The 27161-nt window shown below is 46.7% G+C and overlaps 2 protein-coding genes across 5 annotated transcripts in view; one reads left to right on the top strand and one right to left on the bottom strand.

Moving 5' to 3' along the window:
* The window catches only part of PAX5 (paired box 5), a 76087-nt gene extending 71066 nt beyond the window's left edge, over positions 1-5021 (bottom strand). The window contains exon 1 of the mRNA XM_015850094.2: positions 4790-5021. Within this exon, the coding sequence (XP_015705580.2) occupies positions 4790-5021 (232 nt within the window). The remainder of the gene's footprint in view (positions 1-4789) is intronic.
* A 9128-nt stretch (positions 5022-14149) lies between these two features.
* ZCCHC7 (zinc finger CCHC-type containing 7) overlaps positions 14150-27161 on the top strand; it is an 87660-nt gene continuing 74648 nt past the window's right edge. For 2 of the 4 annotated variants that reach the window (XM_015850089.2, XM_015850093.2), the window contains exons 1-3: positions 14150-14246; positions 15886-15991; positions 17758-18459. In XM_015850089.2, coding sequence (XP_015705575.1) covers positions 17775-18459 — 685 coding nt within the window. In that variant the 5' untranslated portion in view covers positions 14150-14246; positions 15886-15991; positions 17758-17774. Of the gene's footprint in view, positions 14247-14276; positions 14647-15885; positions 15992-17757; positions 18460-27161 lie in introns of those variants that run through there. The other 2 variants (XM_015850090.2, XM_015850091.2) reach the window with 2 other exon arrangements.

The following is a 27161-nucleotide window of genomic DNA, read 5'->3' as shown; positions in this document are numbered from 1 at the left end:
TTCTTTTCTTTTCTTTTCTTTTCTTTTCTTTTCTTTTCTTTTCTTTTCTTTTCTTTTCTTTTCTTTTCTTTTCTTTTCTTTTCTTTTCTTTCCTTTCCTTTCCTTTTCCTTCTCTTCTCTTTTCTTTTCTTTCCTCTCTTTTCTCTTCTTTCTTCTCTTTTCTCTTCTTTCCTCTCTTTTCTCTTCTTTCCTCTTCTTTCCTCTTCTTTCCTCTCTTCGTTTCCTTTCTCTTCCGTTCTTCTCTTTTTATCTTTCCTTCACGTTCTCTCTGTTATTATTTTCTTTTTCACTTTTCTTCTCTTTCCCCTTTTCCTTTTTTTTTCCCCTTTTCTCTCTCTCTCTCTCTCTCTCTTTTTTTTTTTTTTTTTTTTTTTTTTGCGTGGCTCTCTCAGGTCAGAATAATTCAACCCTTCCGCTCCCCGCAGAGCTTTTGCAGCCGCTCACTGAGCTGAAACTAAACGTTTTAGGTGGAAAAAAGCCTCTGAAGGAACCGTGAAATGATTAAGAAGCCGCGGAGCCCCTCGCCGTGTGAGATCATGTCCTGTGCGCTGCAGCATCACAGGATGTCCCCAGGCGCACCCGAGCCTGCCGAGCCCCAACTCCGCCGCCGCTCGGATCGGACCCGCCTTGGGCCCGCCGACACCCGCAGCCCCGCTGCACCCGGCCGCCCCCCGCCCTGCTGCCCAATTCCCCTTCTCCTCTCCCCGCCGCGGGGGCGGAACGTGGCTTTGCCCCGAGGCAGTGGGGGAACCCCTGCGCTGCCCCGTTACCCCGCTACCCCTCCCTGCGCTGTGTGTCACGGCAGGGAGAAGGAGAAGAAGGGCGGCTGATGCGCGGAGCCGGGCCGGGGGCTGCAGGGGCTGCGGCGTTTATTTGTCAGCGTGGTTGCCCGGGAAAAATAAAAAAATAAAAAATAAAAATAAAAAAAGGAAAGAAACAACAAAAAAAACAACAAAACAGAAACAGGAAAACGAAATAAGAGCCCCTCCAAAAAATAAAAGCGATTTCTTTCCTTTCCCAGAAATAAAGAGAAACGGAAAGCAGCGGCAGAGCGGGGCAGCCCCGAGTGGAGCGACCACACCGCGCCCCTGCCCTGCGCTGCCCGGAGGGACCCGGCCCCTTCCCGAGGGGACGTGGGATGAGTGAAGTCCATGTAGAGACCGGAGCCCGGTCCTGAGCGAAGTCCGCCGGCCTCTGCCGCCCCACTGAGCAGCGCTTCACCCCCCGGCTCTTATCACACCGATAACCGCAGGGATAGAGCCCGCTGCACCGGCACTGAGAGCGAGCGGAGCGGCTCTGGGCGGGGAGCGGGAGGAAAAAAAGAGAGAGATCTATGTGTGTGTGTAGATATATATAAGGTAATTAATAATAATTTTAAAAGGAAGCGAACAACAAGCCGAGGTGGGATGGACCCCTATATCCTCCCCGCCCGCTGCCTCGCACACGCCCTTACACCCGTGGACTTTGTCGGCTCCCTGGGCCTGCGCTACCCTCGGGCGTTTGAAAATAGCACGCAGGGATCTGCGGTTCCCCGGCTGAGGGACAAGACGGGGGGACGGGGGACGGCTCCGGGTTGTGGGGAGGGGCCGATAGGAGCCCCCCGGTCGGTGCTATCGGCAGATTAAGGGCTCAGGCTCAGAGCTCAGCCCCCGCAGCCCCGTGAACCGAGGCAGCCGGACAGCGGTAGGGCCGGCGGTACCTCCAGGAAAAGAAGTGATCCGCTTCTGCTGGAGGCAAACGTCTGCGGTCAGCAGGGGTTGAGCACGGGGCTGTGGCTCAGGGAGATGGAAGGGTCTCTAAACAATACCACAGTGTCGTTCCAACCAGCAGCTCCGTGCTGTGACCCCAGATTTGTATCTGACAGCCGCCAGGACGGAGACAAGGCTGCAGGAACAGCGCATCCCCGACCCGCAGCATCTGCGGGCGGCGAGCGGCCGAAATGCACGGAGTGGGGAGAAACGCTACGGAGCGGCATAAACCCGAATTTTGGGGCCTTCCGAGGCCTCTGCTTCTTTCTCTCAGGTGGTGAGGTCACGGATTTTTTCTCTCTCTGGTTCACAGACCTCGGAAGTGAAAGGGTAATTCCCCTGCCCCGCGATGCTCTCGCAGCCCACAGCCCCGGAGCGAAGAGCCGGCAGAGCCGTTCCCGTCGGCACTGCCATCTCTCCCGAGCAGGTTCCCCGATTCTCTCTGTTTTTTTTTTGCCTTAAAGCAGCACCCCGAGCGGAGCCCTGGGACCCGTTTGCCCACGGCTGGAGGCAGAGCGGGTGGTGAGAGCCGGGCTTTCCCGAGCAGCGGAGCTCTCCGTGCCGTGATGACCGAGACCCTCGGGGCACAGAGTGCGGACAGCCCCGGCTGCGGATGGGGAGGGGCAGCCCGGCTGCAGCGCTGTCCCGAGCAGGACAACCCCACTCAGTATCTCCTCATCCCCATCCGACGGCGATTCCCCCCCCTCGGGGGTTGATAGTGGGAGATACGACGTTATCAGTGCTGTTAGGTCCCGCAGTGAGGCTGCAGCTGCCTACAAGGCGGGTTTTGTTTCTTAAGAGTGTTAAAGAAGGGCAGGAAATGCCGCGACTTCTCCTTTTTGGTCAGTTTGCTTTACTGCTTCTGTTCTGCTTCTCACCCGGTGCTGTTAGGTTCAAGCTAAGCCGTGCCTGGGTCTACCCGGCCGGCTGCAGCAGCTCTGCTTCCCGGCAGTGGGGAACACGATGACTGTGTATGCTGCACCTCCACGGTACCTGCATCGCATCCTGCACTGCCTTCAGCCCACAGCACACAGCGACCAGGGCCAGCATTCCCAGAGGGATGCCTGTGCCAGAGCAAAAACGTCTGCCTCAGTCCAGGGCCTGTGTTATCTCCTATCAGAGCATCACACAAATGTCAGATTGATCCCTTCACTTTCCAAATCACCAGGAGAAGGGACGGACTGAAGGGCAGGAAGCTGTGCCACCAAGCAGCCTGCTTCCACTAAGGCAAGTAAGCTTTCCATCAACGTGAGTGTGCTTGGAAATGCACACAGAGGAAGGGAGGTCAGGAAACCCAGGGGTCTGTGGGGCACAAGGGAGATGCACCTATGCACTGCCCAGGGGTCCTGGGTCCTCCCTGCTTAATTTTTCATTAGGAGAAACCTATTCTAGTCTGCAGGCTGACAAAAGGCTGCTGAGCTGCAGCCTCAAGCACATAACACACATCAGACACAAGGACAGGATAGGCACCAGGCAGCTCCCAGTGCAGGATCCCAACAAGCATCCCTTGCTGCCTGGGTGATGGGTCAGTAATCGCAGGTCTCCATCAGCATGCTGCCATGTACATACACACAGATGCAGGGGTGAACCTCAGCTGCCAAAGATTCTTTGTCTCAATATATTTCACACCCAACCAGACAAAGAGCTCGGAACATTTCCCATAGGACATTCAGAGGCAAAACACAACATGTGCCTCTGTGCTGGGTCCTCCCCAGCACCTCTGCTGTCCCACAGGAGTGCTGTAGTTCCAACAGCTCCAGCAGCCACAGCAGCTGATGTCGGAGCTCCTCGCTCTGCCTTTTCACCCCATCACTCACTGCAGGTTTGTACGAGGAGAAGGGGCCAGCATGGATGAACTCATTCAAACATTTTCAAGGTTTTCTGTCGTAACCAGAAGTTTCTCTGTGCATTGGGTACAGCAGCCCTCAGGTGTGATGGGAAGGCTCTGGATAAGCTCAGTGCCTGGAACATCAGGTTCTGCTGCTGGGTATGGGGCAGGAGAGCGACCAGCCCTATAAAGATGTGCCTGAGGCATCAGGTTGTCACACTTGATGCCTCCAAAAAGGCAAAAGCACCTGATGCTTTTGGTTCAGTGCCACCAAAAGCAGCCCCAGTGTTTGCTGAGGGAGCAGAGGCTCTTTGGCCAGAGAGGCTGATGCTCTCCCGTTATTTATTTCTGCTCACAGATATACCCCCAGATCCCACGGGCACCCCTAGTCCCTTCGTGGCACCACTTTGTGGTTCTCATTGCTGTGTGTTTGACATGGAGCTGGGCCGGGCTCTGCAGAGGGACACAAACAGCAGGTGATCACCCTGGAGGGTCGGAGCTCCAGGAGTCCACCGTGCCCCACAGCAGCTCTTTGCAGAGACCCATGAGAGACACACACAGCCGTTGGTGTGGGGCAGCTTCAGCCCTGAGTCCCGCTGAGAGCAGTTACCACAAGAGATTGTTTTTTTCCCCTTCTGGGGGTATTTTTGGCTCACTGTCTCTTTATTTGCATCGCTCTAATTCGGGCTCGGGGCTCTCGGAGCAGGTGATGCTCTTCTCGTTATCGCCGCGCTGTTAATTGTGGCCAAAGGAAGCTCTGAGTGCAGCGCAGGATCTGTCATTAACTCCCGACGCCGCTCACCCCCCAATTACCCCGATGAGTGGGGGTCGTTAGGTGTGAAATACAAAAAAAAAGGTGGCACTGTAATTGAAATCACTTCTTTTTTTCTTTTCTTAGTTAAATTGTGAAATCAATAAGAAGGAAATTAAAGAAGAGCTGCTGAACGGGGCTCTGCCTGCCCGGCCGGGATGGCTGCGGCAAAAAGATTGTGTCCGACCCGCTGCTTTCATAACTCTCTTACCCTCTATTTTATATGAATTATCGAGTGAAAAATACTTGATTAAAAAAAACTCGGTTCCTTATACACCCGAACTGTATTGCGCTCACTTTCTGAGCCCACGGTGAGAGGGGGCACAGCGGCTCCGAAGGGGTTGGGGTGGGGGGTGGGCTGAGCCCAGCGGTGTCACCCCCAGCCATATCCCCCCCCCAAACCCCCCCAGCTCAGAGTCCCGTCCTTAGGATCCACGTGTATCTCTGCGCTGGGACACAGCAGCCCCTCCTGCTCCGCCGTAACATCATTGCCCAGCGCCGGCACTGCGGCTCGTGTAAGGCAGAACGCAGCCCTCATCCCAACCTCCAGGGCACGGGATGTGTTTGGCAATGGGGCAGAAGGGCTCTTGTTGCTGTGTTTGCGATCAGAAAGAACAGAGCCGTACGTGTACATCGGGTATCATTTGAAGTAATGAGTGTATTTTCCTAATCTTCCCAATGGCAGCCTAACAACCCATTTCCAATACCATGCATAATAATTAATTTGTTTTCCTTACAGTAATAAGATTAACAACTTCACATTTACACGGGGTGCTGAGTTACGTTCGAATAAAATAAGTTCTAATGAGAAAAATTGGAAGTGGCAGCGAATCAATGTTCCACGCCGCAGTCGGGTTATGTGTGTTTGTCTATCTTTCCTGCCTGTGTTTTTTTGTCAAGATTCCAGTGTAAACAAGATAATTTCTTTCGTGTTGGGTTAGCCTGGGTAAATATGTTTAATGAACAACAAATACGTTGTAAACATTGGAATAAACCTAAATACCTCGGAAAATCTCCTGGAAACTCCGCGGCGCTCCAGCGGGTGATGCCATGTGAATCCACATCACAGTGTGAGCAGATGTTGTGCGGAGACTGGCATCAAAGGAACTCCTGAGTGCTTTGCCTTGAGACTCCACACGCATCTAAGGAGCCCCCTCTGGTCAGCAGTGCCTGAACATCTGCGCTTCTTTAAGGGAAATCGTTGCAACAACAGCACAAAATTGATGAATTCTAGGTAAGTGAGGCAAAGATCTTGCCTTGCATCCTGCTCAGCTCTGCCTGCTGTTACAAGGGCTGGAAGGCACCAACACGGCTCTCAAGGGCAGTGAGGGCACCTCGTCCAGCAGAGCACACTGCCACATCTCCAGGAGCAGACAAGGGCTGTCCCACAATGTGTCCTGGCAGGAGCAGCTCTGCCATGAGCTTCTGACTGTTCTTCCACTGAACAAGAGGAGAACAGGTTCAGCTCCTTACCCTTTAGATGCTGAGTGGCCTACATGAGCACCCTTCTCTGTGATTTAGGTTAGATGTTAGAAAGAAATTCCTTGCTCAGAGTATGGTGAGGCCCTGGCCCTTCTGCACAGAGAAATGGTGGGTTCCCCATTCCTGGATACACTCAAAGCCAGGCTGGGTGGGCTCTGGGCAGCCTGATTTGTTGTGAGCAACAAGCCCATGGCACAGGGTGGAGCTGTGAGGGCTGTGAGGTCCCATGCAACCCAACCACTCCATGCTTCTGATCTCTGAGGACCCTTCCAATGCAAACCACGGTTCTGATTCCATGGTTTTCATGCCAAGAAGTCTCTTCTGACCTGGTGTGTTGCAGTGCTGCGTGGTGGATGGTTCACAGCAGCACTCCAGGCTGCCTTCATACCAGGTTGGTGAGGACAGCCCCCCCATCACTGCTGTGCAGCCTCGTTCCACACCCAGGGGGCAGCTCAGGCTGCAGATGAAGTGGTGGAAGAAGATCGGAGCAGCTTCAGAGGACGTAAACCCATGGGTTTCATCTGCCACCCAGCAGTCACAGGGAAGCTGCTGACAGCTCGTTTGTGTTGCTTCCATTGCAGGCGTGCTTCCCTGCCTCATTATCGGCAGTTTTAGCTCCGCCGCCCGGCTGAGAGCAGCCGTCAATTCTCACTGTGAGGTCTTCACTGCTCTCCACCTCACCAGATTCTGGAAGTTTTGGTAGAGATTTCCCAAACTATGCGGATCACTCCAGGAAAGGATGGATTTTTGGGGGTTATTTTATTTTATTTTTTGGTTTGTCTTTATTTCTGTTTACATTTCATTTTTCGTTCTCCTTCCGAGAAACCTTTGATAAAACTCGTTGTTCCTCAAGAAATAGCAATCATTGCTGCACCCCCAGCACAGGTTTTTTGTTTGTGTTTTTTTCCCCAAAATTGTCCTTCTTAGGAGCAACACTTTAAGCATTTTTTTTCCATGAGAAAGTTGCACTGTTGCATTTCCCTGCAGAAAACCCCGTGTGCTGTTTGCTTCTCATTGATGTGTGAAGAGCACAGGTGGACCACGGGCACTTAGAACGGGATTTCCATCTATATTTGTCCATAGAGCCTTTCTTCTGCTTCCTCCCTCTCTCAGCCCTACGTGTGTCATTTCCCTGCGGCGATGAAATGAGCAAATTAAAACAGGAAAGCAGCGCCGGGCATTGAGCGGAGGCTGCGCTGCTCCCGGTGCAGTCCCGGCGCTGGGGAGAGGAGCCGTGCCGTGCTCCGATCCGATGCAGCCGGTTACCAAAAGAGCATGTAACATTGGTAGTGATGCTCTTCACAAAGAGGTTAACATGATGATGGATTTCTAATACATAGGGACGGAGATTTCTTGGTCAATTGCGTGAAAGCAGAGCTGGAGGATGCGCTGGGACAGGTAGTGCTTCTTCAATGGGTGCTGCCAAAATAAAGGTAGGCAGGGGATGTGCTGCTGCCACACTGATGGGTCACACCACTGCAGGATGGAGTGTTGGGGCCACAAAGCTGGGGCCACATCTTCCCTGGGTTCAGACTGACTGACTCAGAGGTGATACTCTAGTTTGAAGATAGGACCTGACACCCATGGCTGCTAACAAGTAAATAAAAGCCCTCCGTTAGATTTATTACATGATTACACTCACAAAATAAGAAGGAAAAATAAGATTACGCTAAGCACCGGCACGCATATTTCCAGGCAGAAGTGACAATATAACAATGTGGATTTGCCCTCTCAGATGTCAGAGTTTAATGAAGTAAGAGAAATCTGGCAGAGCACCGCGACAGATTTCTCCCTATCAGGATTAACTTCTTACCCCTAGTTGGAAAACAGACGTTTCCTTCAGTCTATGGAGGTTGCCCATTAGCTCTGCCATGCCCTCTTACATTAACTTCATGGGTTATTTTCTCCTCTGCTTGCCTGCTTCTGGTGACGACACGCATGTATCTGAGTGAGCCATCCCAATGGCCACAAGTCTCTGAGATCTTAGCCATGACAAACCACACCAAAGTTCCAGCAAGGCAAAACAATCTGTGCTCACGTTTATGTCTGTTCCTGGGCCTGGTGAAGAAGATCTTCAGCCCCACAGAGTGCACTGGAGGGAAACCTGTGGTTATGAAGCCGATCATGGTCACTGATGCTTGTAGAGAAAGCCTGTCTTGCCCATCACTTCCTGGGCCAAACGTGCAAGACAGCAATCTTGATGCAGTCACAGAGCGCTGCTTAAGCAGCTGCCAAAGCTATTTGGCTTTAATTCATTTCCCAAAAGAGACTCATTCTCATATTTTGCATTATAGTGACATTATAGTGAAGTGAGGGACTGCAAGCAGATTATTTTCATCTGCTCCCATCGCTTTTGATGGTAGGTGCCATTGGAGGCACAGTGCCTGTGTAGAGGCTCTACTGCCAGGATGAGTTTTGGTGCACCCCATGAACTCAACCATGAAGAGGGAAACTGGACGTGCATTTGGATGGAGGGTGCTCATTCACCTGCTCAGAAAACCATGGCAGATCTCCCTCTGGTTTGATGGGGTTTGGACTGGGCTGCAGGCAGTCCAAGTGCCCTTGAAATAGGTCTTCCACATGTACCGTGTGGCCAAGCAGAAGCTATGTACCCTGTTATCAGCCATCTGGTTGAAAGATGGGAATTTCAGATGATATACAGCCACATCATAATCACAGAGTAGCCTCAGAAGTCTTCTAGCATTCTACTGAGTCCCCACTGTTCTAAACTTGCTCCTGAGTTGTATTAAGGAGTATGTTCCATGCTTACAACCAAAGTGCCATCATGTCTTTCCATCCTCTTCAATTCTGAACCAGAATGTAATCAGCTAGCAGTTCCTCTAATAAATAACTCAATGAAGCCTACAGCTCTCGTTTTCATTTATATTTTTGCTATCTCCTTATCTGCTTCCTTCCCCACAATACGCCCAGTTTCCTTCTCATGTCCTTTTCTGACTTTATTGACAGAGAGGAGGAGTTTTCTTCTCCTCAGACATCTCCTTATTTATCCTCTCACAGCTTCTGTGTCCCCATCTTCCTTTGACAGCACTCCCAATCTATTTCCTGGGAGGATGGTGAGTGAGACAGGGAGGGAGTGCATGGATGGTGATGGCTTTGCATAACTCATTTTAAGGGTAATCCAGCCTGGCTTTGTTTTTTGGTGAGCATGGAGAGAAGTTGGGGCTTGGGGTAGTTCTCTAACCTCTCACTCTCCCTGACACAGGGGCAGACAGCAGAGGTAGGGCATCTGATCTGCCTCCAACCAGGAAGCTTTGAAAAGTTCCTCGCCCTCAACCAAACCAAGAGATCTGGGGTCCCACGTGGATACCTTCTCACGCCCTTCCCCTTCTTTCTCTGTGTACATTATGTTTAGCCATACTAATCCTCCCACAAGGGTCTGCCATTCTTAGACAGTAATTAACGTAGAATAACAAACTTGTACGCTCTGAGCAGATTTGATTTGGAACATGTTGATATATTTGGCAGAAGAAACTGAGTCACTGATTATATTCCATCTGGTACTTGTTCGCTCCTTGCTACCATGCCAGGAACACAGGTGCTAAAAATTGAATACCATTGCTCTGCATTTTTGAGTCTATATTGCACTCAGCACACGATGCCTTAAACTTAGCCTTCACCTTTTGATAGTGGTATTAGGTAGAATTGCCACTTTTTAAGGCTACGTCTTTTTTTTCTATAAGCCCCCCAAAAGGAAAGAAATCTTCCAAACGGATCTGTTCATAGGCAGAGAATGAAACAGAGAGTTTAATCATAATGCCTGTGCATGGCTTTCAGATGACATCTGTACGTTAAGAATATGTAAAAATACCAATTTCATGCTCTGACAACTTATTCTGTGTTGATGGGGGATAACGCCATAGGAATGCCAAATGTCAAAGCACTGCACAATGCAAAGCATTCACACACTGTCTCATGGGTCATCACCGGTGGTTCCTTAAGGGAAATTTTCCAGGAAAAAAAAATAAATAAATAAAATAAAGAGAGAGAGAAAGGGAAAGAGACAGAAACAGTGACTGGGAGCTGCCAAAACAAAATGGAAATCATGAAGTCGGAGTTAACCATTGGCAGAGCAGCTTCAAGGCTTCAAGAACAGAGTCCTGCCTGCTCTGAGCTGTCTTTTCCCTCCTGTGAGAGCAGCAAATTTGCACCTACCCATTCCAGAAGCTGCAGGTGGGCCCAAAGCGGTTTTACACCGCAGACCTGCACCCTCTGCACCCCCTCACATTCCTCTCAATGATTTGCTTTGGCAGACCTGCGGTGTCTGAAGGGAAACCCCTCAACCCAGGTTGAGTCACCGTCCTTGGATGCATTTAAGAGCCGTTTGGATGTGGTGCAGGGATATGATTCAGCAGAGGGTTGTTAGAGTTAGGGTACTATGGTTAGGCTGCGGTTGGACTTGATGATCTTGAGGTCTTTTCCAACCCGAGTAATTCCACGACTCTATGATTCTATGACCCCTGCAGTAGGGGGCAGCAGAAATGCTGTTTTCCAAAGGATGGATGCTCAGGGACAACAGAAGACAGCAACTTTCTTGCTGTCTTGGTCCGTCTGTCCTTACTCCAAGTGCGTTGGCTCTTTACAGGACAAGGGACTTTTCTTCACCTGAAAACGCTGAGGATTCTTATTCGCCTGGACTTGGAGATAGGTGGTAAAAACTGGGGTAATTTGGGAAAGGAAATGTTTTCTCTGAGGGACCTTCACGGGGGTTTTGGAGCCTGAGCATCGCTCTGCAGCTCCGGAGAAGGGGAGCGGACCGTGTGCGGCCCCGTCGGCGCTCAGCATCCCTCAGTGCCCGCTTTGCTTCATCACCGCCCTGCAGACAAACCACACTCTGCTCTCCCCCAGCCCTTATTCCCCCCATTTCCTCCGCTCCCGTTCCCTTCTCTGCAGCCCAAGCTGTAAGTAACAAGCCGTGAGGCGCCGCGGAGCTGGCTCCATGGAGCTCCGTAATTAACACTCCCTCCCTTCTCCCGCTGTTCTGTTGAAGCTGCAAAGCGAAGCACCGGGAGGAGGAGGAGCGGGCCAGGTAGTGGGTGGGAATTTAATTAACTTCGGAGCATGAAGGTGCGGACCGGCCGCAGCTCGGTTAATATGCGGGATGCACAGCCGGGTCCGGTCTGTTTCCCCGGTGGGACTCAGCAGGGGGGACCACTCAGCTCCTGTAGGTCTGCCGACCTTCCTATTTACCCCCCTTTTCAATACAAAGTCTTCTGAAAGTGATGTTCCTTTAGGGTAGGGTATTTCAGCCCACAACAAACTGGAGGTGACAACAGGAGACAGATGCCACCTCGGTTATTTGTTAGTGGCTCATTCACTTTCCATCCTGGTCCCCTCCCTGGTGTTCCCTGGACAAACCCAGCTCCTCTGCAGCCCTCAGCCCTTCGAGGGGCCCTTTGCCCAGCCAGGTGCTGCTGGAGCATCTCTGCCTTCACACCTTCACACCTTGACCTCCTCATCCCCTAAACTGTGTGTATTTTGCCAGAGCAGGACCAACAAAGATGGAACTCTCAGCCTGCCCACCACGTAAAAGCAATGATGTGAAGTGAACCTATAGGCAAGAGAAAGCAGCACCCACGCATGGACGCCCTAATAACAAGTAGCACTGCTGCGTATAATTCTGGATTTCTCCATACTGTTTCCTACAGCACTTGAAACCATACATCAGGAAGAAGAGGAGTCCTGCAGGCTTCCTTGTGGCTGCAGGGAGAGCAGAGGCTGACAGCACCAACAAGCAGCGAGGCCTGCACAAAGCCTACCAACAGAGCTGCACATTCTTGGGTGCCACCTACTGGCATTTGGACTGAATAATGCCAGTTTACACGTGGGAAATCTCCTTGTTTTTACACTTTTAAAACGCCCAAAGCCTGTGGTGTAATAACAACTGAATTTCTGCAAGTCTGGAAGACTCGGAGACCTGAAGTGTCTCCAAGCAGTGGGAGATGCTGCAAATTTCCCTCTGCAGCATCTCTGAATGTTTCCATCTACTTTTAGAATCTTGGAATGCTGTGGGTGCTGGGAGTGGAGGGAAAGGGGATGTTCTGCCCATGGGAAGCAAAACCCATCAGAACATGGAGCACAGAGGGCTCACAGCATCAGCAACCAGGTGTAATGGGGCTGCCAGCTCCCTTCTTCTACTGGCCGTGAGTGTTGGAGCCTGAATCTCACTTGTGCACCTATTGCACAAGTCAGTGCATACCAAATGGGAGGTGATCAAAGGTTGTGAAAGGTTTGGACTGAGCCCATATGCAAGGCAGTTCATCATTTATGAGGCAGAACTCAGTTTGCTTAAGGAGCATGTGTGAAATTGCCACTGAGCGAGCATCAGACATAAACCCCTAATTTAAGGCAGGCAACCAACCCAATCTGCTGTGCAGCAGCAACATAAGCCTGTACACATCTGTACAATGGACCACTCTGGTCATACCAACAGCAATGTTTTGCAATTGTTTTACAACAGTTAATTTCATATACATTTGAGAGGGTTTTTGTAACAAGCAGAGGCAGATAAAAATCAGCATTCTTCTGAAAGTGCTAATGTTACTAGGCTCAAAATACAGGCTGAAATTACCTGCCAATAATGTTGAAAACGCAGTACAAGTATTAGGAAAGTCCCTGTATAAAGGCTTACAAAAATGGAAAGTGAAAGCTCTGGGCTGTCCCTTGGGTGTCTTGCTCTTCCCAACCTTTATAAGTATATGAATTAGAAATCAAAACACAATGAGAACAGCCAGAATGTCCAGCTTTCCAGCACAGCCCAGAAAGGTACCAGGACGTCACTGAATTTTCCCTAAATAATGCTGATTTGGTTTCTGAAATATGCTCTTGTACAGAGGGAGCTTTTACCTCACGCTGAAGTTTAAGCTCCCTTACATATTTATCTGCAATAAGATGCATTGAAAAACCTTTAACCGCAGTTCATCAGAACAGTAGACAAAACCACCTGGCAAAGAATTTCAGCCCACAGAATGTCTACTTTTGGCAAAGTTCTCATATTCAGAAGTAGTAATTGATGAGGAAATTGAACATTCTGGTTTCAGGCAATCTCTCATACAATTGCATAGGAGCTACATACAAGCTGCATATGGGCTGAATAGGAGCTACATACGGGCTGCATAGGGGCTGCATAGGAGCTGCATAGGGGCTGCATAGGAGCTGTATAGGAGCTGCATATGGGCTGCATAGGAGCTGCATAGGGGCTGCATATGAGCTGTATAGGAGCTGCATAGGGGCTACATAGGAGCTGCATAGGGGCTGCATATGAGCTGTATAGGAGCTGCATATGGGCTGCATAGGGGCTGCATATGAGCTGTATAGGGGCTGCATACGGGTTGCATAGGAGCTGTATAGGGGCTGCATATGAGCTGTATAGGAGCTGCTTATGGGCTGCATAGGAGCTGCATAGGGGCTGCATAGGAGCTGCATAGGGGCTGCATGAGCTGCATACGATCTGCATAGGGGCTGCATAGGAACTGCATACCGGCTGCATATGAGCTGCATAGGGGCTACATACGAGCTACATAGGAGCTGCATAAGGGCTGCATAGGAGCTGTATAGGAGCTGCATAAGACCTGCATAGGGGCTGCATAGGAGCTACACACGAGCTACATGGGGGCTGCATAGGAGCTGCATAGGGGCTGCATAGGAGCTGCATAGGAGCCGCATATGAGCTGCATAGGGGCTGCATATGAGCTGTATAGGAGCTGCATAGGGGCTGCATATGAGCTGTATAGGAGCTGCATATGAGCTGTATAGGAACTGCATAGGGGCTGCATATGAGCTGTATAGGGGCTACATATGAGCTGCATAGAAGCTGCATAGGGGCTGCATAGGGGCTACATAGGAGCTGCATAGGAGCTGTATAGGAGCTGCATACGAGCTGCATAGGGGCTGCATAGGGGCTGCATAGGAGCTGCATATGGGCTGCATATGGGCTGCATATGGGCTGCATATGGGCTGCATATGGGCTGTATATGGGCTGCATATGAGCTGTATAGGAGCGGCTTACGGGCTGCATATGAGCTGTATAGGAGCGGCTTACGGGCTGCATATGAGCTGTATAGGAGCTGCATAGGAACTGCATACCGGCTGCATATGAGCTGCATAGGGGCTACATACGATCTGCATAGGGGCTGCATGAGCTGCATACGATCTGCATAGGAACTGCATAGGGGCTACATAGGAGCTGTATATGGGCTGCATAGGAGCACAACACACCCCTTCCCACCCCTCACCCCCGTCCCCAGCCGCCATCCCACCCTTATCTCCCAGCCGGGGCGGAGCCGGACACACGTGCTGCCGGTGGGCGGCCCGATTCCGTCACTTCCTTCTCGTCGCGTCCCGGTTCGGCCCGCAGTGAGTACGTGAGCGGCGCCGCTTCCTTCCCCCTATGCTGCCTTCTCCCTCATCCCGGCCCAACGCTGTTCCGTCCTGGTCCCGGTCCCGGTTCTGGTCCCGGTTCTGGTGCCGTTTCCTGCCGGTCCGAGCGCCCCGGGCCCGGCTCGTTCTCAGGGTCCCACCTTCCTCCCCGGTGCTCCGGCCCAGGCGCGGTCCTGACACTGAGTTCATATAATAACTGTGTTTAAATAATCGCTGTGGTGGTTATTTGGTGTTTTCATGCCTTCATAAGGCTCGCAAGAACACAGATGTGATCTTCATTTGGGTGTTTGCTACTTAAAAGTTGATTATTTTGATGGTTTATGTCAATGAAAAAGGAGCTGTGATGCTTCTGATGGAGGGCCCAGAAACAGGCCTAGCAGGTGAAGAATTTCACTTTATTATGCTTTTAGATTTAAATCCTTTATCGATTTTGGTTTTCCAGACCTTAACAGTCTGGAGTATGGGGTCAGTTTGGGTATTACAAATACATCTAAATAGGAAACTGGAAAAGAAAGCTGCTCTGCATAAAACTATACAGACTGTTGATATCTGCTGCCATGCTGAACCTCTGTTCTGGTAGGGAACTGTGATTTTAGAGAGGTTTTGGAACTGTGATTTTAGCCAGGTTTTGTATTTTCATCAAAATGTCCTTTTTTTCCCCATTTTTTTGTTGTCCCAGTCTGTATCAGAGATACTGGCTGTAAGCTTTTCTTTTGCCTTTACTCCTTAAGACACACAAGGATATATTTGTTGCTGTATTTTCAATACAGCCTTTGTCATAAATAGTTTGTGTTACTGCACAGGCCAAGCAGAAAGCAAGGGAAATATGGAGAATTCATTGGTGATTTGTGATGGGAACACTGCACTCACACTATAGGGTGAAATAAGAGATATATATATTGTTAAATTGATTTATTTGTTTTCAAAGTTCTATCAGTATGTGAAGTTAAGCACCAGGTGAATTCTCCTTCTGTCTCTTTGCCTGTGAGTCACCATTAACATCTCATTTCTGACTACAGCTGTTTGTTATTTTACCAAGTAAGGATGTTTTTATTTTAATGAACTCAACTAAAGTGCTGGCAAGCAATCTTTGTAAATCTCCTGAGAAAATGCCCTCCTTTACCCCTCAGCAATTTCTAGGCATAGCCACCTGGAGTTTTGTTCAAGGGCAGTTAAAAGAAACTCGGATTACTGTGCTTTGGGTTTAGGTTTGTTTTATTTTATTTTTTTTTTACATTATTAGCCCTTTACTCGAAGTTCTTAAGGCCTGACAAAGAGGTGCTCAGATGCTTTAGAGGAAGCCTGTGCTGTGTTGAGGTAGCAGCAGGATGTTCCAGCTGTAGCAAAAAGATTTAGACTGTTGTTCATCGTCTAGATGTTAGTAAGAGATTGCTGGTGCTGTGTCAGTCTGAAAAACTGCAAATCTTTCTGTTGAGCTTCTTTTCTCTTTCTTGAAGGCAGTGTTTTTGTCTGCTTTGGTTATTGCTCGAAGCCTATTTCTCATGCTGAGTAAAGTGGGAGGACACAGCTCTTGCCAGAATTCTACAGCAGTGAATGGTAGAAATTGGTATCTTTACATTATTTTGCTATGCTGATGTTTGGTGTTTCTCATTTCTCAGTGGCCTGATGTATACGCTGAGCAAGACAAAGAGCCTTTCATAGTTCCCTACCATCGAGGACCTGAAAGAAGTACAAGCCATTGACTCTCCTGACACTCAGTAGACTGTAAGTGTGGTGCAGTGCTGCCTTGTTTTTAATCCTATCTTCAGAATGCCATGTCTGTAAGTAAGCTACATGGGTATCCCTTAACACTTCAGATCCACTGGTCTTGATGCGTGTTTTCAGATATGGCTGGGGTTCTTACTTGGTGTGACTTCGTACAGTGGCTGACAGGAGCAAGAGTGAATTAAGTTATATTTTCTAGTATCACTAACATTTCTGCATGCTTCAGGTGGATTCTTTGGTTTCGTGCATTGCTGAAAGTCTTTTTTTTTAAAATTTATTTTCTATAATTGCTGACTGATGCAGTAAATCTGCCTTATTAGTGCCAGCTGTGCTTTTATCCTCATACTGTGGTTGGAAGTAGATGATCTTTAAGGTCTCTCCCAACCCAAGCCGTTCTATGATGGGCATTATGTTTTCCTGCTTTATGTTTTACATGTTTCTCACTTTTTCGTTTGTGTGTGGAGAAAAAAGTGTTTCCTCTGACTTTGATGTTTGACTTCTGATGTGGCAGGAATGCAGGTGAGGACTAATTTATCATGATGAAGGTGGAACTCTGATAGGATGCTCACAGAAAGCTGCCACAGAGGGAGCTTTTGGGTTCTGTGAATACCATAATCATACAAATCATTTACGTCTAGGGCTCCCAGATCTAAGTGTTAATACTTGTATGTCTATATAGGGTACTTTCACAACCATAAAACTGATGTCTGGCAGTTTTTCATGCCCAGAAAATCTTGCTGGCTTCCATAGAACTAACACAGAAATAGATAGTCTGTTCAGAGAAAGTATCTTCTTTCTTCCATGCATGATTTGTGCATGCAAATTAAATTATGCAGCCTGTGAGGTAGACAAAGTAGCTTCAGAATACCTTTGAATTTTCTGTCTGGCTCGTGGGTATTTAGTGAACTCCAGAAATAGCTTTGACTTAGTCAGGACCATAGAGTCAATGATGCTGGAAGGAAATTCTAGAGGTGATCTAATCCAGCTGCCTTGAGTCAAAGCAGTGTAACTGGGTGCAGTTTGTTCAGAGTCCCATTGCATCTTGAATTTAATTAATGGTTGAACCTCCACAGCCTTTTTTAGGCAATACAGCAAAAAAAGTTTTTTCTTATGTTCAAGTGAAATCTATATTTTATTTTTCATCTGGGTCCATTTTCTTTAGTCCTCCATCAGGTTCTTATGTACATCAGCAAGACACACTGAGCCTTCCACGCTGAACTGCCCCAGCTGTCACATTCTTCCCCATCTGACAGATGCTCCGGGCCCTTAATCGCTTTAGTCACCACACTCACTCTAATACACCCATATTATCCTGTTGTGGGGCAACCCAGAGCTGTATGTGGCACTGCAGGTGTAAAGTGAATGAGTGATAGAATATTCCCAGATGGAAGAGACCCACAGGGACCATCAAGTTCAACTCCAGGTTCCTCGCAGAACAGCCCAAAAATCTCCTGATCCACACGGAAACCTTGATTTTGAATCCAGGATGGAGGAAAGCTTTGGAATATGAGATCTTTCACAGCTGTCAGAAGCCAGAGCAGCTTCGGTTAAAGTAATAAGTAACATGAAACAAAATGCACCCTTGCTTAGCTTTTGCTGGCACTGTTGGCAATGTTAATTTTGTTGCTGTAAACTCTGTTGTCTGCTATATGTAGAGCTTAACAACTAACCTTAGAAATCTCAGGAAGACCGAAGGTGTTATTTGAAAGATATTTTGAGGCGTATGTTCATGAGTGTACTGATAGAATCTTTTGTGTTTCTTACAGACAATTTGGTTTCCAGAATGTTTTATGAATGTGAAGACTCTGAGGAGAGTGATGCATATGAAGATGAACTTTACCGTGAGGATTCATCCTCTGAGCCAAGTATTGACAGTGAGGTGGAATTTCATCTCTACAGCCAGGTCCACTATTCCCAAAATCTGTCTGAAATCGGCTCAGTGGAGGTGTCTGAAGAGGCAGAAGATGCCGTGGGATTCACAGATCAGAGTCCAGGTCTAACTGTGACACCACTTGAAGACAAGAATATTGTTGAACTGCCTGACCCTGATGGTCAGATTTCTGATGACCCTGAGATCATTGTTTTGTCTGATACGCCAGAGGAAGATAGCGTTTACAATAGCAAAGCACAAAAGTCAACAGGCTCTTTAGCTGAAGGTAAAACACGTATCCATGGATCTTCTAAAGCAAATCGTTCCAAAGCCACTGAATATGATGCTCCGTATCCTGCTGGATCAGACACAGAGTTTTCAGGGCAAGGTCCTGGTGGGAAACTTACCTCCATTAGCTCAGGACCTCTCAGCAACCAAGAGGTGATGGTAATAGATGATAGCTCAGACGATGACGAGGAGAGCGTGATTTCTGAAAGCGATGATGTTGAGAGCTGGATGCTTTTGGGATGCAGTGCAGATGACAAAGACAAAGATATAATGTTGAACCTTGAAGGCTGTGCAACTCCCACTGAGGAAGGTTAGTACTTTATTTAACACTTGTTTATTCTTCTGTATGTGAATTGATTTGTCTGCAGCAATACTGGTATTTTAAGAAGCTATCATATAGTGCACTGATGTTTTTAAGGGATTAACAGAAATCAAATGAGAGTGTGCAATGATGGACACAAATGATGGAAACAGCCCTTTGTAACGTTCTTATTTCAGTAGTGTCAAAAGTAGGCACTTTTTAAGGAGATATGAAAACAACATTTTTACTGGTAGAAGTCCAGAAGCCATGTCAGCATGATGCGTGCTGTAAACGTTCATTCAACATTCCTGCATGTTTCCTAGTTGTAAATGGCAGGTATAGTATGAGATCAAAAGAGAATACCGTGATTTATTACTGTAAATGTAGAAATATAATACTTTGAGGGTGAACGATTTAAAATCAGTGACATGAATTGCCCCAGACAGCCACATTATATCCAGAATGTATGTCACTTTTTTTTCCCCTATAAGTGATTCTAGTTATTCTAAACTGCAGTTGCTAATAATCATCTTGAAGTTGCTAAACGCCATTCATCTTCTTATATTTCTGTGTTCTGCTTTTCTGTTCAAGACTAGAGTGAATTGGTTTGTGGGATTTATTGCTGTAATTACCCATTGGGATGCAAATGCTTGGGGCCAAGTGTTGACTTCTGTGACAGCAGAGCTGTGTTTTGCACAGAGTATGGTTATTATGTTTTCTGGTATTTATTTATTTTTTTTTTTTCCTTAAAACTAATGGGCAAGCAAATGGCCTGGAGCTGCATTTGTTTTATTCAGTTTTCTCCATGTATTTCCTTGGTTTCTGTTCTAAAGCTGCTGATTCTAGCAGTAAAGGCCCTTCCCCCCCCCCCCAAGAAAAAAAAACAAAAACAGAAGATAGAAAAGTGCTTAAACAACATTTGGGACTGTAAGCAAATGTCATAGTTACATACATTTTAAGCAACAGAATGCAATTAATTTATCAGAATGACTATTCTTAAAGGGAGCGATTTGAAAATGAATATTTATGGCTTCATTCTTTGTACTATTCTAATGACGATGTGCTGAGGAAGGTTCCTAAAGATCCTTATGCAATCCGTCAGCAGAAGGATTGGCTGTTGTGTGGTATGTTTATTAACAAACATCATACTATGTTTCCTGATCACGTTCTTAGATATTGACAATAATCAAGCAGTATTCTAAGGAGATAATGGGAAAATTTCCCTGTGCTGTATAAACTTGTCATACTCTTCAAAACTGGAAATATTTAATGTAGATGTACACATTTTTTTCTGAGGTGCTTGAATTTGAAGTCTCAGTCACACAAGCAGCTCACAGATGTAACTGTTCTGTTATGATTTTTGTTCTTGCCCCTACTTGTAAGCTTCTTGAGACCACCCCCCCCCTCGTGCCATTCCTCACCCCAGCAATGAGTTGCAGTACCCTTATGCTTGGAGAGCTGAGGCATATAGAACTGATGGGGTTTGGTTTATACACGCATTTTTGATTCCATTTCAGCTTTTTGCATTCTGCATCTGTAGTACTTTGCAGAACACCTTAATGCTTACACGTTTCTTTCTAATTCTGAATGAGTTAATGATGTATTTACCCCCATCAGGAAACCCAGAACAGTGTGGCTCTGATCTTGAGCCCTGACACAGACCCTGATGTGTAAAATACAGTATTGAGCTGAACTGCAGTTCCATCATGCATTTTTCAGCGGTGTTTGAATTCCTAATAAGTGTTATTTGGGTAGCTCCAGGGCAGAGGGGCTTTGCACAGCCAATCTTTTCTCCAGTGCATGTTGTGATGACAGTGCAGGGACAGAGGTTCACAGCAACTGTGTGCTTTGTATGTATGTGTGTATATAGCTGAAAGCCAAAACAGTATCGAAATAGCTTTAGGAAATAGGACCCATCACTCTTCTTAACATAAAGTAGCAGTAATTTGTATATTGAGCTTTACACTGCCTTATCTCCCAAGTTCTAAAGGACTCTTTTGTTGAAACTAAAATGTAAAAGACTTAAATCTAAGGAAAGAAGGGAATTTTTAAACAAATATTTGTGTTAGCAAATTGTCCTCTCAAAGATCATAGAATCACCCAGGTTGGGAAAGACCTCGAAGATCATCAAGTCCAACCATAGTATATTCTTTGCTTATTGATTTGAATTATTCTGAGATTTGTGCACAGCTCTGTTCTGAGTTCCTCAAGAAGATCAGATCTTCAGCTGACTGTGTGATGTACAAATCACTGTTTGAGACTGCTGTGCCAGTGCAGACTGGAACATGAGTGGTTCCTTGACGGTAGGAGCAGCCTCTCCTATCCATCATTGGAGAAGGCTGCTGTCTTGTCTGAGTTGCTGAAATAGAGGTGCTGAGGTTCTGTTCTACGCCTTACATGCTTGCCTTGCTCTCTCGTCATTTTTAATATTCTTAATCAACAAATAACATAATTTCTCAATTCCTGCAGTGCTCAGAGTGTTGGCCTTCTAGCTTCAGTCGCTTCCTGCTGTAACAGGGAGAGGTGGCCTTTCTCTGGCAAAATGAGCTCTGGTTTCTAAACTGTATTGGGACATTCACCCTGTCCATCTTCATTTAATAGTTTGAATGCTATGACTGGTCCACAAGCAGTGCTGTTGAACAGAGATGAAAGCTTTTCTCCCTGGAAGTGCAGAAGAGCTCTCTGCTCCTATACATTTCTCCACTATGCAGTAAGAGTATATGTGGTAAGAATGTTAATCCATGGAGTTCTGGCACTTGGTTAAATGCAAATGTTCTTAATCTCTACTGTCAGTGACAGTTAGTAAAGGAAAAGAGCATCCAAGGAATAAAGTGTTTTACTTGAGGCATGTTATGGTACTTCAGATTTTGTCCTGTTGAAGTGCCCCGTGCCATAGGGAATAATGTCCATGAAATAAAGTGTAAGCTGGTTTTTCCAGAGCAGGTTTTCCCACATCTCATTTTATCATCCCTTTCCATCTTTGCTGAGTCTAGACGTGATTCTAAGTGCCCATTTTTGTCTGTACTAATCAAGAATCTCATTTAGTCAGTGAGGACTTAATAAAAAAAGCATATTAATAGAAAAAATAAAAGGAAATGGAACATTCAGTGAATGAAAACATTAAAAAAAAAGGAAAAAAAAAAGGAATTTGAAATAATTTCATTTTTGCCTTTCCCTATAAATTAGTGCAAGGTGGAGTTTTCTGCAGCTCATGGAGTCAAAATGGAATTGGGAGCCTTGTATAAATCTGGTGTGTGCTTTTATCTCCATCAGCCATGCTCAGAGGGGAAACGTCCTTTGTTTGCTATCAGTGTTTTGAGCGGCTTCTTTTAATTTCCTTTTACCTCTGCACAGTCCTATACAGAATATTCAAAAATCTGACCACATTTGTGTTCTTTTTCCCCTATTATCAGTGCCGTTATTCAAGTCTCTCCATGTATTTTTAAACAGAGAAAAAGAAAATGTGCCCTAATTTCTAAATTTCTAAAATTTCTAAAGTGGCAAGAAAGGCAAAAAAAAAGTGTTTGCTTATTTCTGACAGGACTCCGGCCCTGGATAGGACCTGAGTGCCAGCCCTGTGTCTTCTTAGCATGGAGATGGACCCACTGGCTGCAAGGCAGTTGGAGGGGCCCATGTAAGGAAAGCAAAATGCATTGCTAAAGCTGGGCCTCGCCGAGCACCGAGGTGCTGTGTGCCATTCAGGGACTTACTGCCGCTGTGTGCCAGGACTGGAGCCTTGCTTAGATGTGCAGCAGCGCTTTGTGCATGAGTTACTATAACAGAATGCACCCCAGAGCTGTAATAAGCAATGGGAATCCACCTACAGTTTGGGAGATACAGAGCATGCATATGGATATTTTGATTAAAGGGAAAAAAAAAACACTTAATCTTCTTTGCCTTGTAATGTGGATACACTCGAATCTCTTGATTATTTTAAAAAAAAATTAATAAAACTAATAAAGTTCTTTTGGAAATCTGAGAATATCTGCCTAACTCTACCTGCAGCCTTGGCAGCCCCTTTTATCTGTGTGGATTTCTCTGCCTATTGTAGACCCTGGCTCTAATTTAAATTTCCCATGGCTTAGGATTGCTGACTAGGTTTTCTGCAAGAGTGCCCATGCTTACATGGTCATATATTCTGAGTGACTTTTCCACTTTTTTTTCCCCTCTCCTTTCTTTCTTTTTTCTTTCTTCCTTTTTTTTTTTTTTTTTTTTTTTCCTTTCTCTGTCCTGTTGATTGTTGTAAGGATGTTTTTTTTCCCCTTACTTCTGTCATCAGTTTGATCTTTCTTCCTTGTCCCTATTTGTTTGGGTCTCTCGGTGGAGGGGAAAACCCCTCACATTGCAGTCGAATCTTAAAAGCAGATGGGGGATTAATTCAGTTCTTTTAGAGGAGAAGTTTGAGATTTTAGAGTAATTAAAAAATAAAAGTGTTTCAGAGGCAATGGAGAATGTCCTGGGAGCCAAGCTTACAAGGGGAAAAAATGAAGTGTGAATTGGCCATTGGAGGTGGGTGAGCCAAGTAAATATGGGCATGGAGCAAGGGCGGGTGAGGAGAATTTCTGTGAAGTTTAAAACAGAATGGAAATCTGAAGGTCGTTGATAGGAGGAATATGGTGGTTGGATGCTGGTGGTTTATTATGTGTCTTCCTGCATACAGAAGCACCTGGTGAATGTGGTTTGTGTAAGAGCAGGTGACGTCCTGGGTGACTGTGATGCTCATTTGTATGCTTTGTTAGTGTATGGAACTGGTTCTTCCAGTATGTTTAGTTACAAACATTGCATGCATTTCCTTGCTGCTTTTCACCCTGAACAACTCACTTGCAATAGTTTTTTAAGGAATAACTATGTGTCCTTATGTCAGTCCGCATGGAGGCCATACCGTGCCAGCATTGAGCCCAGCGTATTTCCAGATGAAGGCAGTCCTGAGCCCAGTTTCTCACCTGGCTTCCTTTCCTCTCACACTGCTCAAACAGTTCCAGATCTCCAGGTATAAGTGGAATTAACTCCACAGATCCCCATCCAAGCTCTGAACAGGTAAAAGTTTGGCCAGAGCCCACAATTTGTGCAGCAGTGCTAACATTCTCCCACAGGGAAATGATGGCACTCGTAGGAGTGAGAAAATAAGAGAATGAGCACCATCTATTCAGCTGGACTCCTTGTATATACGTGTACATACGGCTCATGTTGTGCAAACAGTAAAGCCCTAACATTCTGTAAAATACTTACAAACCTGAGTTGAGATACATTTTGTCACCGTTTTGGTGTTAAATCTGTGTTTTGCTGCCTTGTACAATGCCGAATCTGATACTTGTTTGCTGTTTTTGTTCCCTTGGGTCACTCCTGTTTTTGGGAAGTACTTGTGGACACTAAAGGAACCTCGCTGGGTGCTCCTTGTTTGTGTTATAGGGCTGCCCTTTGGTTGTCGCAGATGGGTTTCACTGCACTTTGTTGCTGAGCTTGCTGCGTGGTTTGCTGTGGCATGCTCCTCTGCCTGGAGACCAGAAGCATGAGAAAAAAGCAAAGCCCTCATCGGGCAGTCTGAATACTTTGTAAATATTTCTCCATGGAATCCTTTTTTCTTAAAAAAAAAAGCCCAAAGCATGAAGAGGAGCGCTGGGGGGAGGGGGGCAGTGCTGGGGCAGACACAGACCCTGCCAGATGCCTTTTTTTGGTCTCTTTATGAAACCATGTGGTGAAACACTCGAGTTTTCTCTGCTCTTCTATAGCGGAGGCTGTGAAGTGCTGGGTGCCCCTCGGCCTCTGTGCTGACAGTAGTTCTCTGGCATTGCTCTTGCTGCCCTGAAGGTAAGCCAGTAGCTGATAGCTGTGTATCTTGTGCATTTAAAACTTTAGCTGTGGAGGTCTGGGGGGATTCCCCCCTCCCCTCACAACACAGGGCTCAGTCTGGCATGAAACCGGCTGCGTGCTCAGCTCTGTGCATCTCTAACGCGGGGTTGCGTTTAAATATGGGTATGAGTATATATAAGCACGTGCACTTGTGAAAACATACACAAGTGTATTTATTGGGGTGCTTATTTATAGGTTTGTAGGTCGAACTTCAGCTTTTCTGTGTGCATTGTGCCCATGTGGAATACCTGATGCGTGGCTTTCTAAAGAAAACCAAAGTGAAAGCAGTCGCTGAGTATGAATACGGCTTTCACGGACATTTCAAAGTGTGTCTGTGGGATGTGAAGCAGTATTTCCAGCCTGCATGGGGATAAATGAAACCCATGTTTCAAACAGAACCGATCCCAGCCTGCTGCGTTAGGGGCATGCAATGTTTCTTAACCATTTTAACAGCACTGCTGCTATTTCTAGCAATAAAACAGAGCGTGCAAATGGTAGAGGTATACAGCCTCACAGGGCAATCTTCTCCTAGGATTTTGATGCTGATAGTTGTGTTTTAGCATGAAGTTTAAGATAGCAAAGAGGAATATCTGTTCAAGAAGTGAGTAGAGTGCGAGCAGTGTGTGCTGTGCAGCTCCTGCTGGTGAGTCGCTACTGAGGAAAGTTTGTTCTCTGTGTGTTTTTTGGAGTCTGTCGGTGCTGATAGTGTTTTTTGGTTTTTTTTTAAAGAAAAATGGATTTTGGAAAATGTTCAATCTCTGGATATTAAAAATCAACAAGCCTTTGCAATGTTCTAGACACTGTGCAGTGCCCTTCTGCTAAGAAAAAGAACTGTGAAAATGGGGACACACTTGTGTTTTTGGCTGTTTTGTGGGGCTGTGGGTTTTTGTTGGTTGGTCTTGTAGCAGCAGACTTCTGCAGGTGGAACAGGTGCTGTTTGACTTGCGGTTTATCTGCACACGGAGTGATTTCGTTATAGCTTTTCTTTTAAAAAAATATAAAGCAAGGTGAATAAGCCCAGCAGAGGAGTGGCTGTGGAAAATAAAACAATTATAGGCTGGCCCTGCCTATCCTGCCTGTCCTACCCTTCCTTCCTGTCATCCCTGCCTGCCTGAATGAATGAATCCTGCCATGGCCACAGTGCCCCTTCCAGATGGGCACACCGGGGTGTACCTGCCTCTCATGGGGGCTGTCCAGGATGCAGGAGCACCCCTTGGCAGGACTACGGTGAGGAGGACCCCAGCCAACACTGTAGGATGGGTGACCTGCTATAGGGCCAGGCTCTGTGTTGGCTTTGTCATGCTGTGGCTCAGCCTGCTCGACCACGGTGGCTGAGAAGCGAGTTGTTGGCTTGCTTTTGCTGCTGTGATTAGCGGGATTAAATGTAAGCTGCTGTGTACTTTGTACCAATTAGTTTCTCGTCTGAGAGGTTCATTATGACTTCTTTCTCTCCTTGTGATGTTTTCTTGCTGTTTGATTGCATACGTGGCAGACTCAGAGGCACATGGCTGGAGCTCTGTCCTGGGCGTGTAACCGCTGTCAGCTTTGTGTTCACGGCCTTTGCTTTCACGGCAGAAACAACGCTGCTCATAGAGAACTCTGAACCCAAGTACTGACAGTTTACCTTAAAAACAACCTCTGCTTAGCAATGGCTGCAAAGTCACCAGCTTCAGAGAGCAGTAGGGTTGGGAAAGGCCAGTCTGGATGGTGTCGTTCCGTCTCATTTTCCCTGAGGTCTTAGCTGAGGGCTGTGCATGACACACCAGCCTAAGAGAGCCCCTGGAATTGGAGGGGCTTCTTATTAGTGGGATAGCAGTCATTAGATGACGACTACTAGTTGCTAAGTTTGCTACTTGATGGCTATTCCTAAGCAAGCAAGTTAAATACTTCCAATGTAATTCCATGATACAGAACCACCTCAGTTGTCTTGCTGAGTATTCCCCATGCATTGTCAAAGAGATTTTTCTCCCTCCTCCTTTTTATTTTCTTTATGTCAGAAATAGACTAAACCTTCATTAATTTCTGAGGCTTTCAGGCTGTAGTGCTTCAAGAGAGGAAGCAGGCTTCTCAGTCTTCCCAAAAGACAGGTTTTTAAAAAATTTTTACTTTTTTTATAATGTTAAAAGGCAAAATAACATTGATTGATTGCTAAGGATAAGTTCATTAACATTTTTATTTCTCTTTAGTTTGGTTACTGTCTGTTTTTCAGCAAGGAGGAACTTGAAAACACAAAGGAAACACAGCGTAGGTGTTTTGTGGTGCCAGCAGGACCTGCTGCATAGAGCACAGCTGCCTGGAGTCAAATAGCAAGGGCCTGGGGAAAACGTAGGTACGCCCATACAAATCTTTATTACACACAACAGTATTAGCACTGTGCGAGTATTCAAAAACTACATTTTTTAGTAACCCAAAACAGCAGGAAATGTTCTGTAATGGGACAGCGTGGCTTTATGCTTCTGAGGTTTGCCAACAGAGGTAAACCGTGCTTTATAGCTGATCTTCTCTAAGGTGATTACATTAGTTCTAACTTCATCTGGGCCCCCTGAAATCAAAAGGAGAAGCAGGACAGGATCACTGTCTAATGGTGTTACCTACAGTGAAAGTTACACTCATCTGCATCTGTGTGATCAACCAATGTAGGCCATCAGGGGTCTCCAGCGTGAGTCAGACTGGGGAATAACAGCAGTGAAGTTATCTTTGTGTCTCAGAGGAAGTGGGTAGCTGTTCTATGAGGTCACATCAGTTGATTTGTACTTTCATGTGTTGTCACAGTGATTGAAATCACTAATACAGCTTCTCTCTGTGATCCATGCAGAATGCATTGTGTGCAGGACATGGCGTGTCACGGAGGGGAGAAGAAT

This window comes from Coturnix japonica, chromosome Z (genome assembly GCF_001577835.2).
Source record: "Coturnix japonica isolate 7356 chromosome Z, Coturnix japonica 2.1, whole genome shotgun sequence".
In the NCBI taxonomy this organism is placed as follows: Eukaryota; Metazoa; Chordata; class Aves; order Galliformes; family Phasianidae; genus Coturnix; species Coturnix japonica.
The sequence above is the reverse complement of the archived record's forward strand: the minus strand, read 5'-3'. Positions and strand labels throughout refer to the sequence as shown.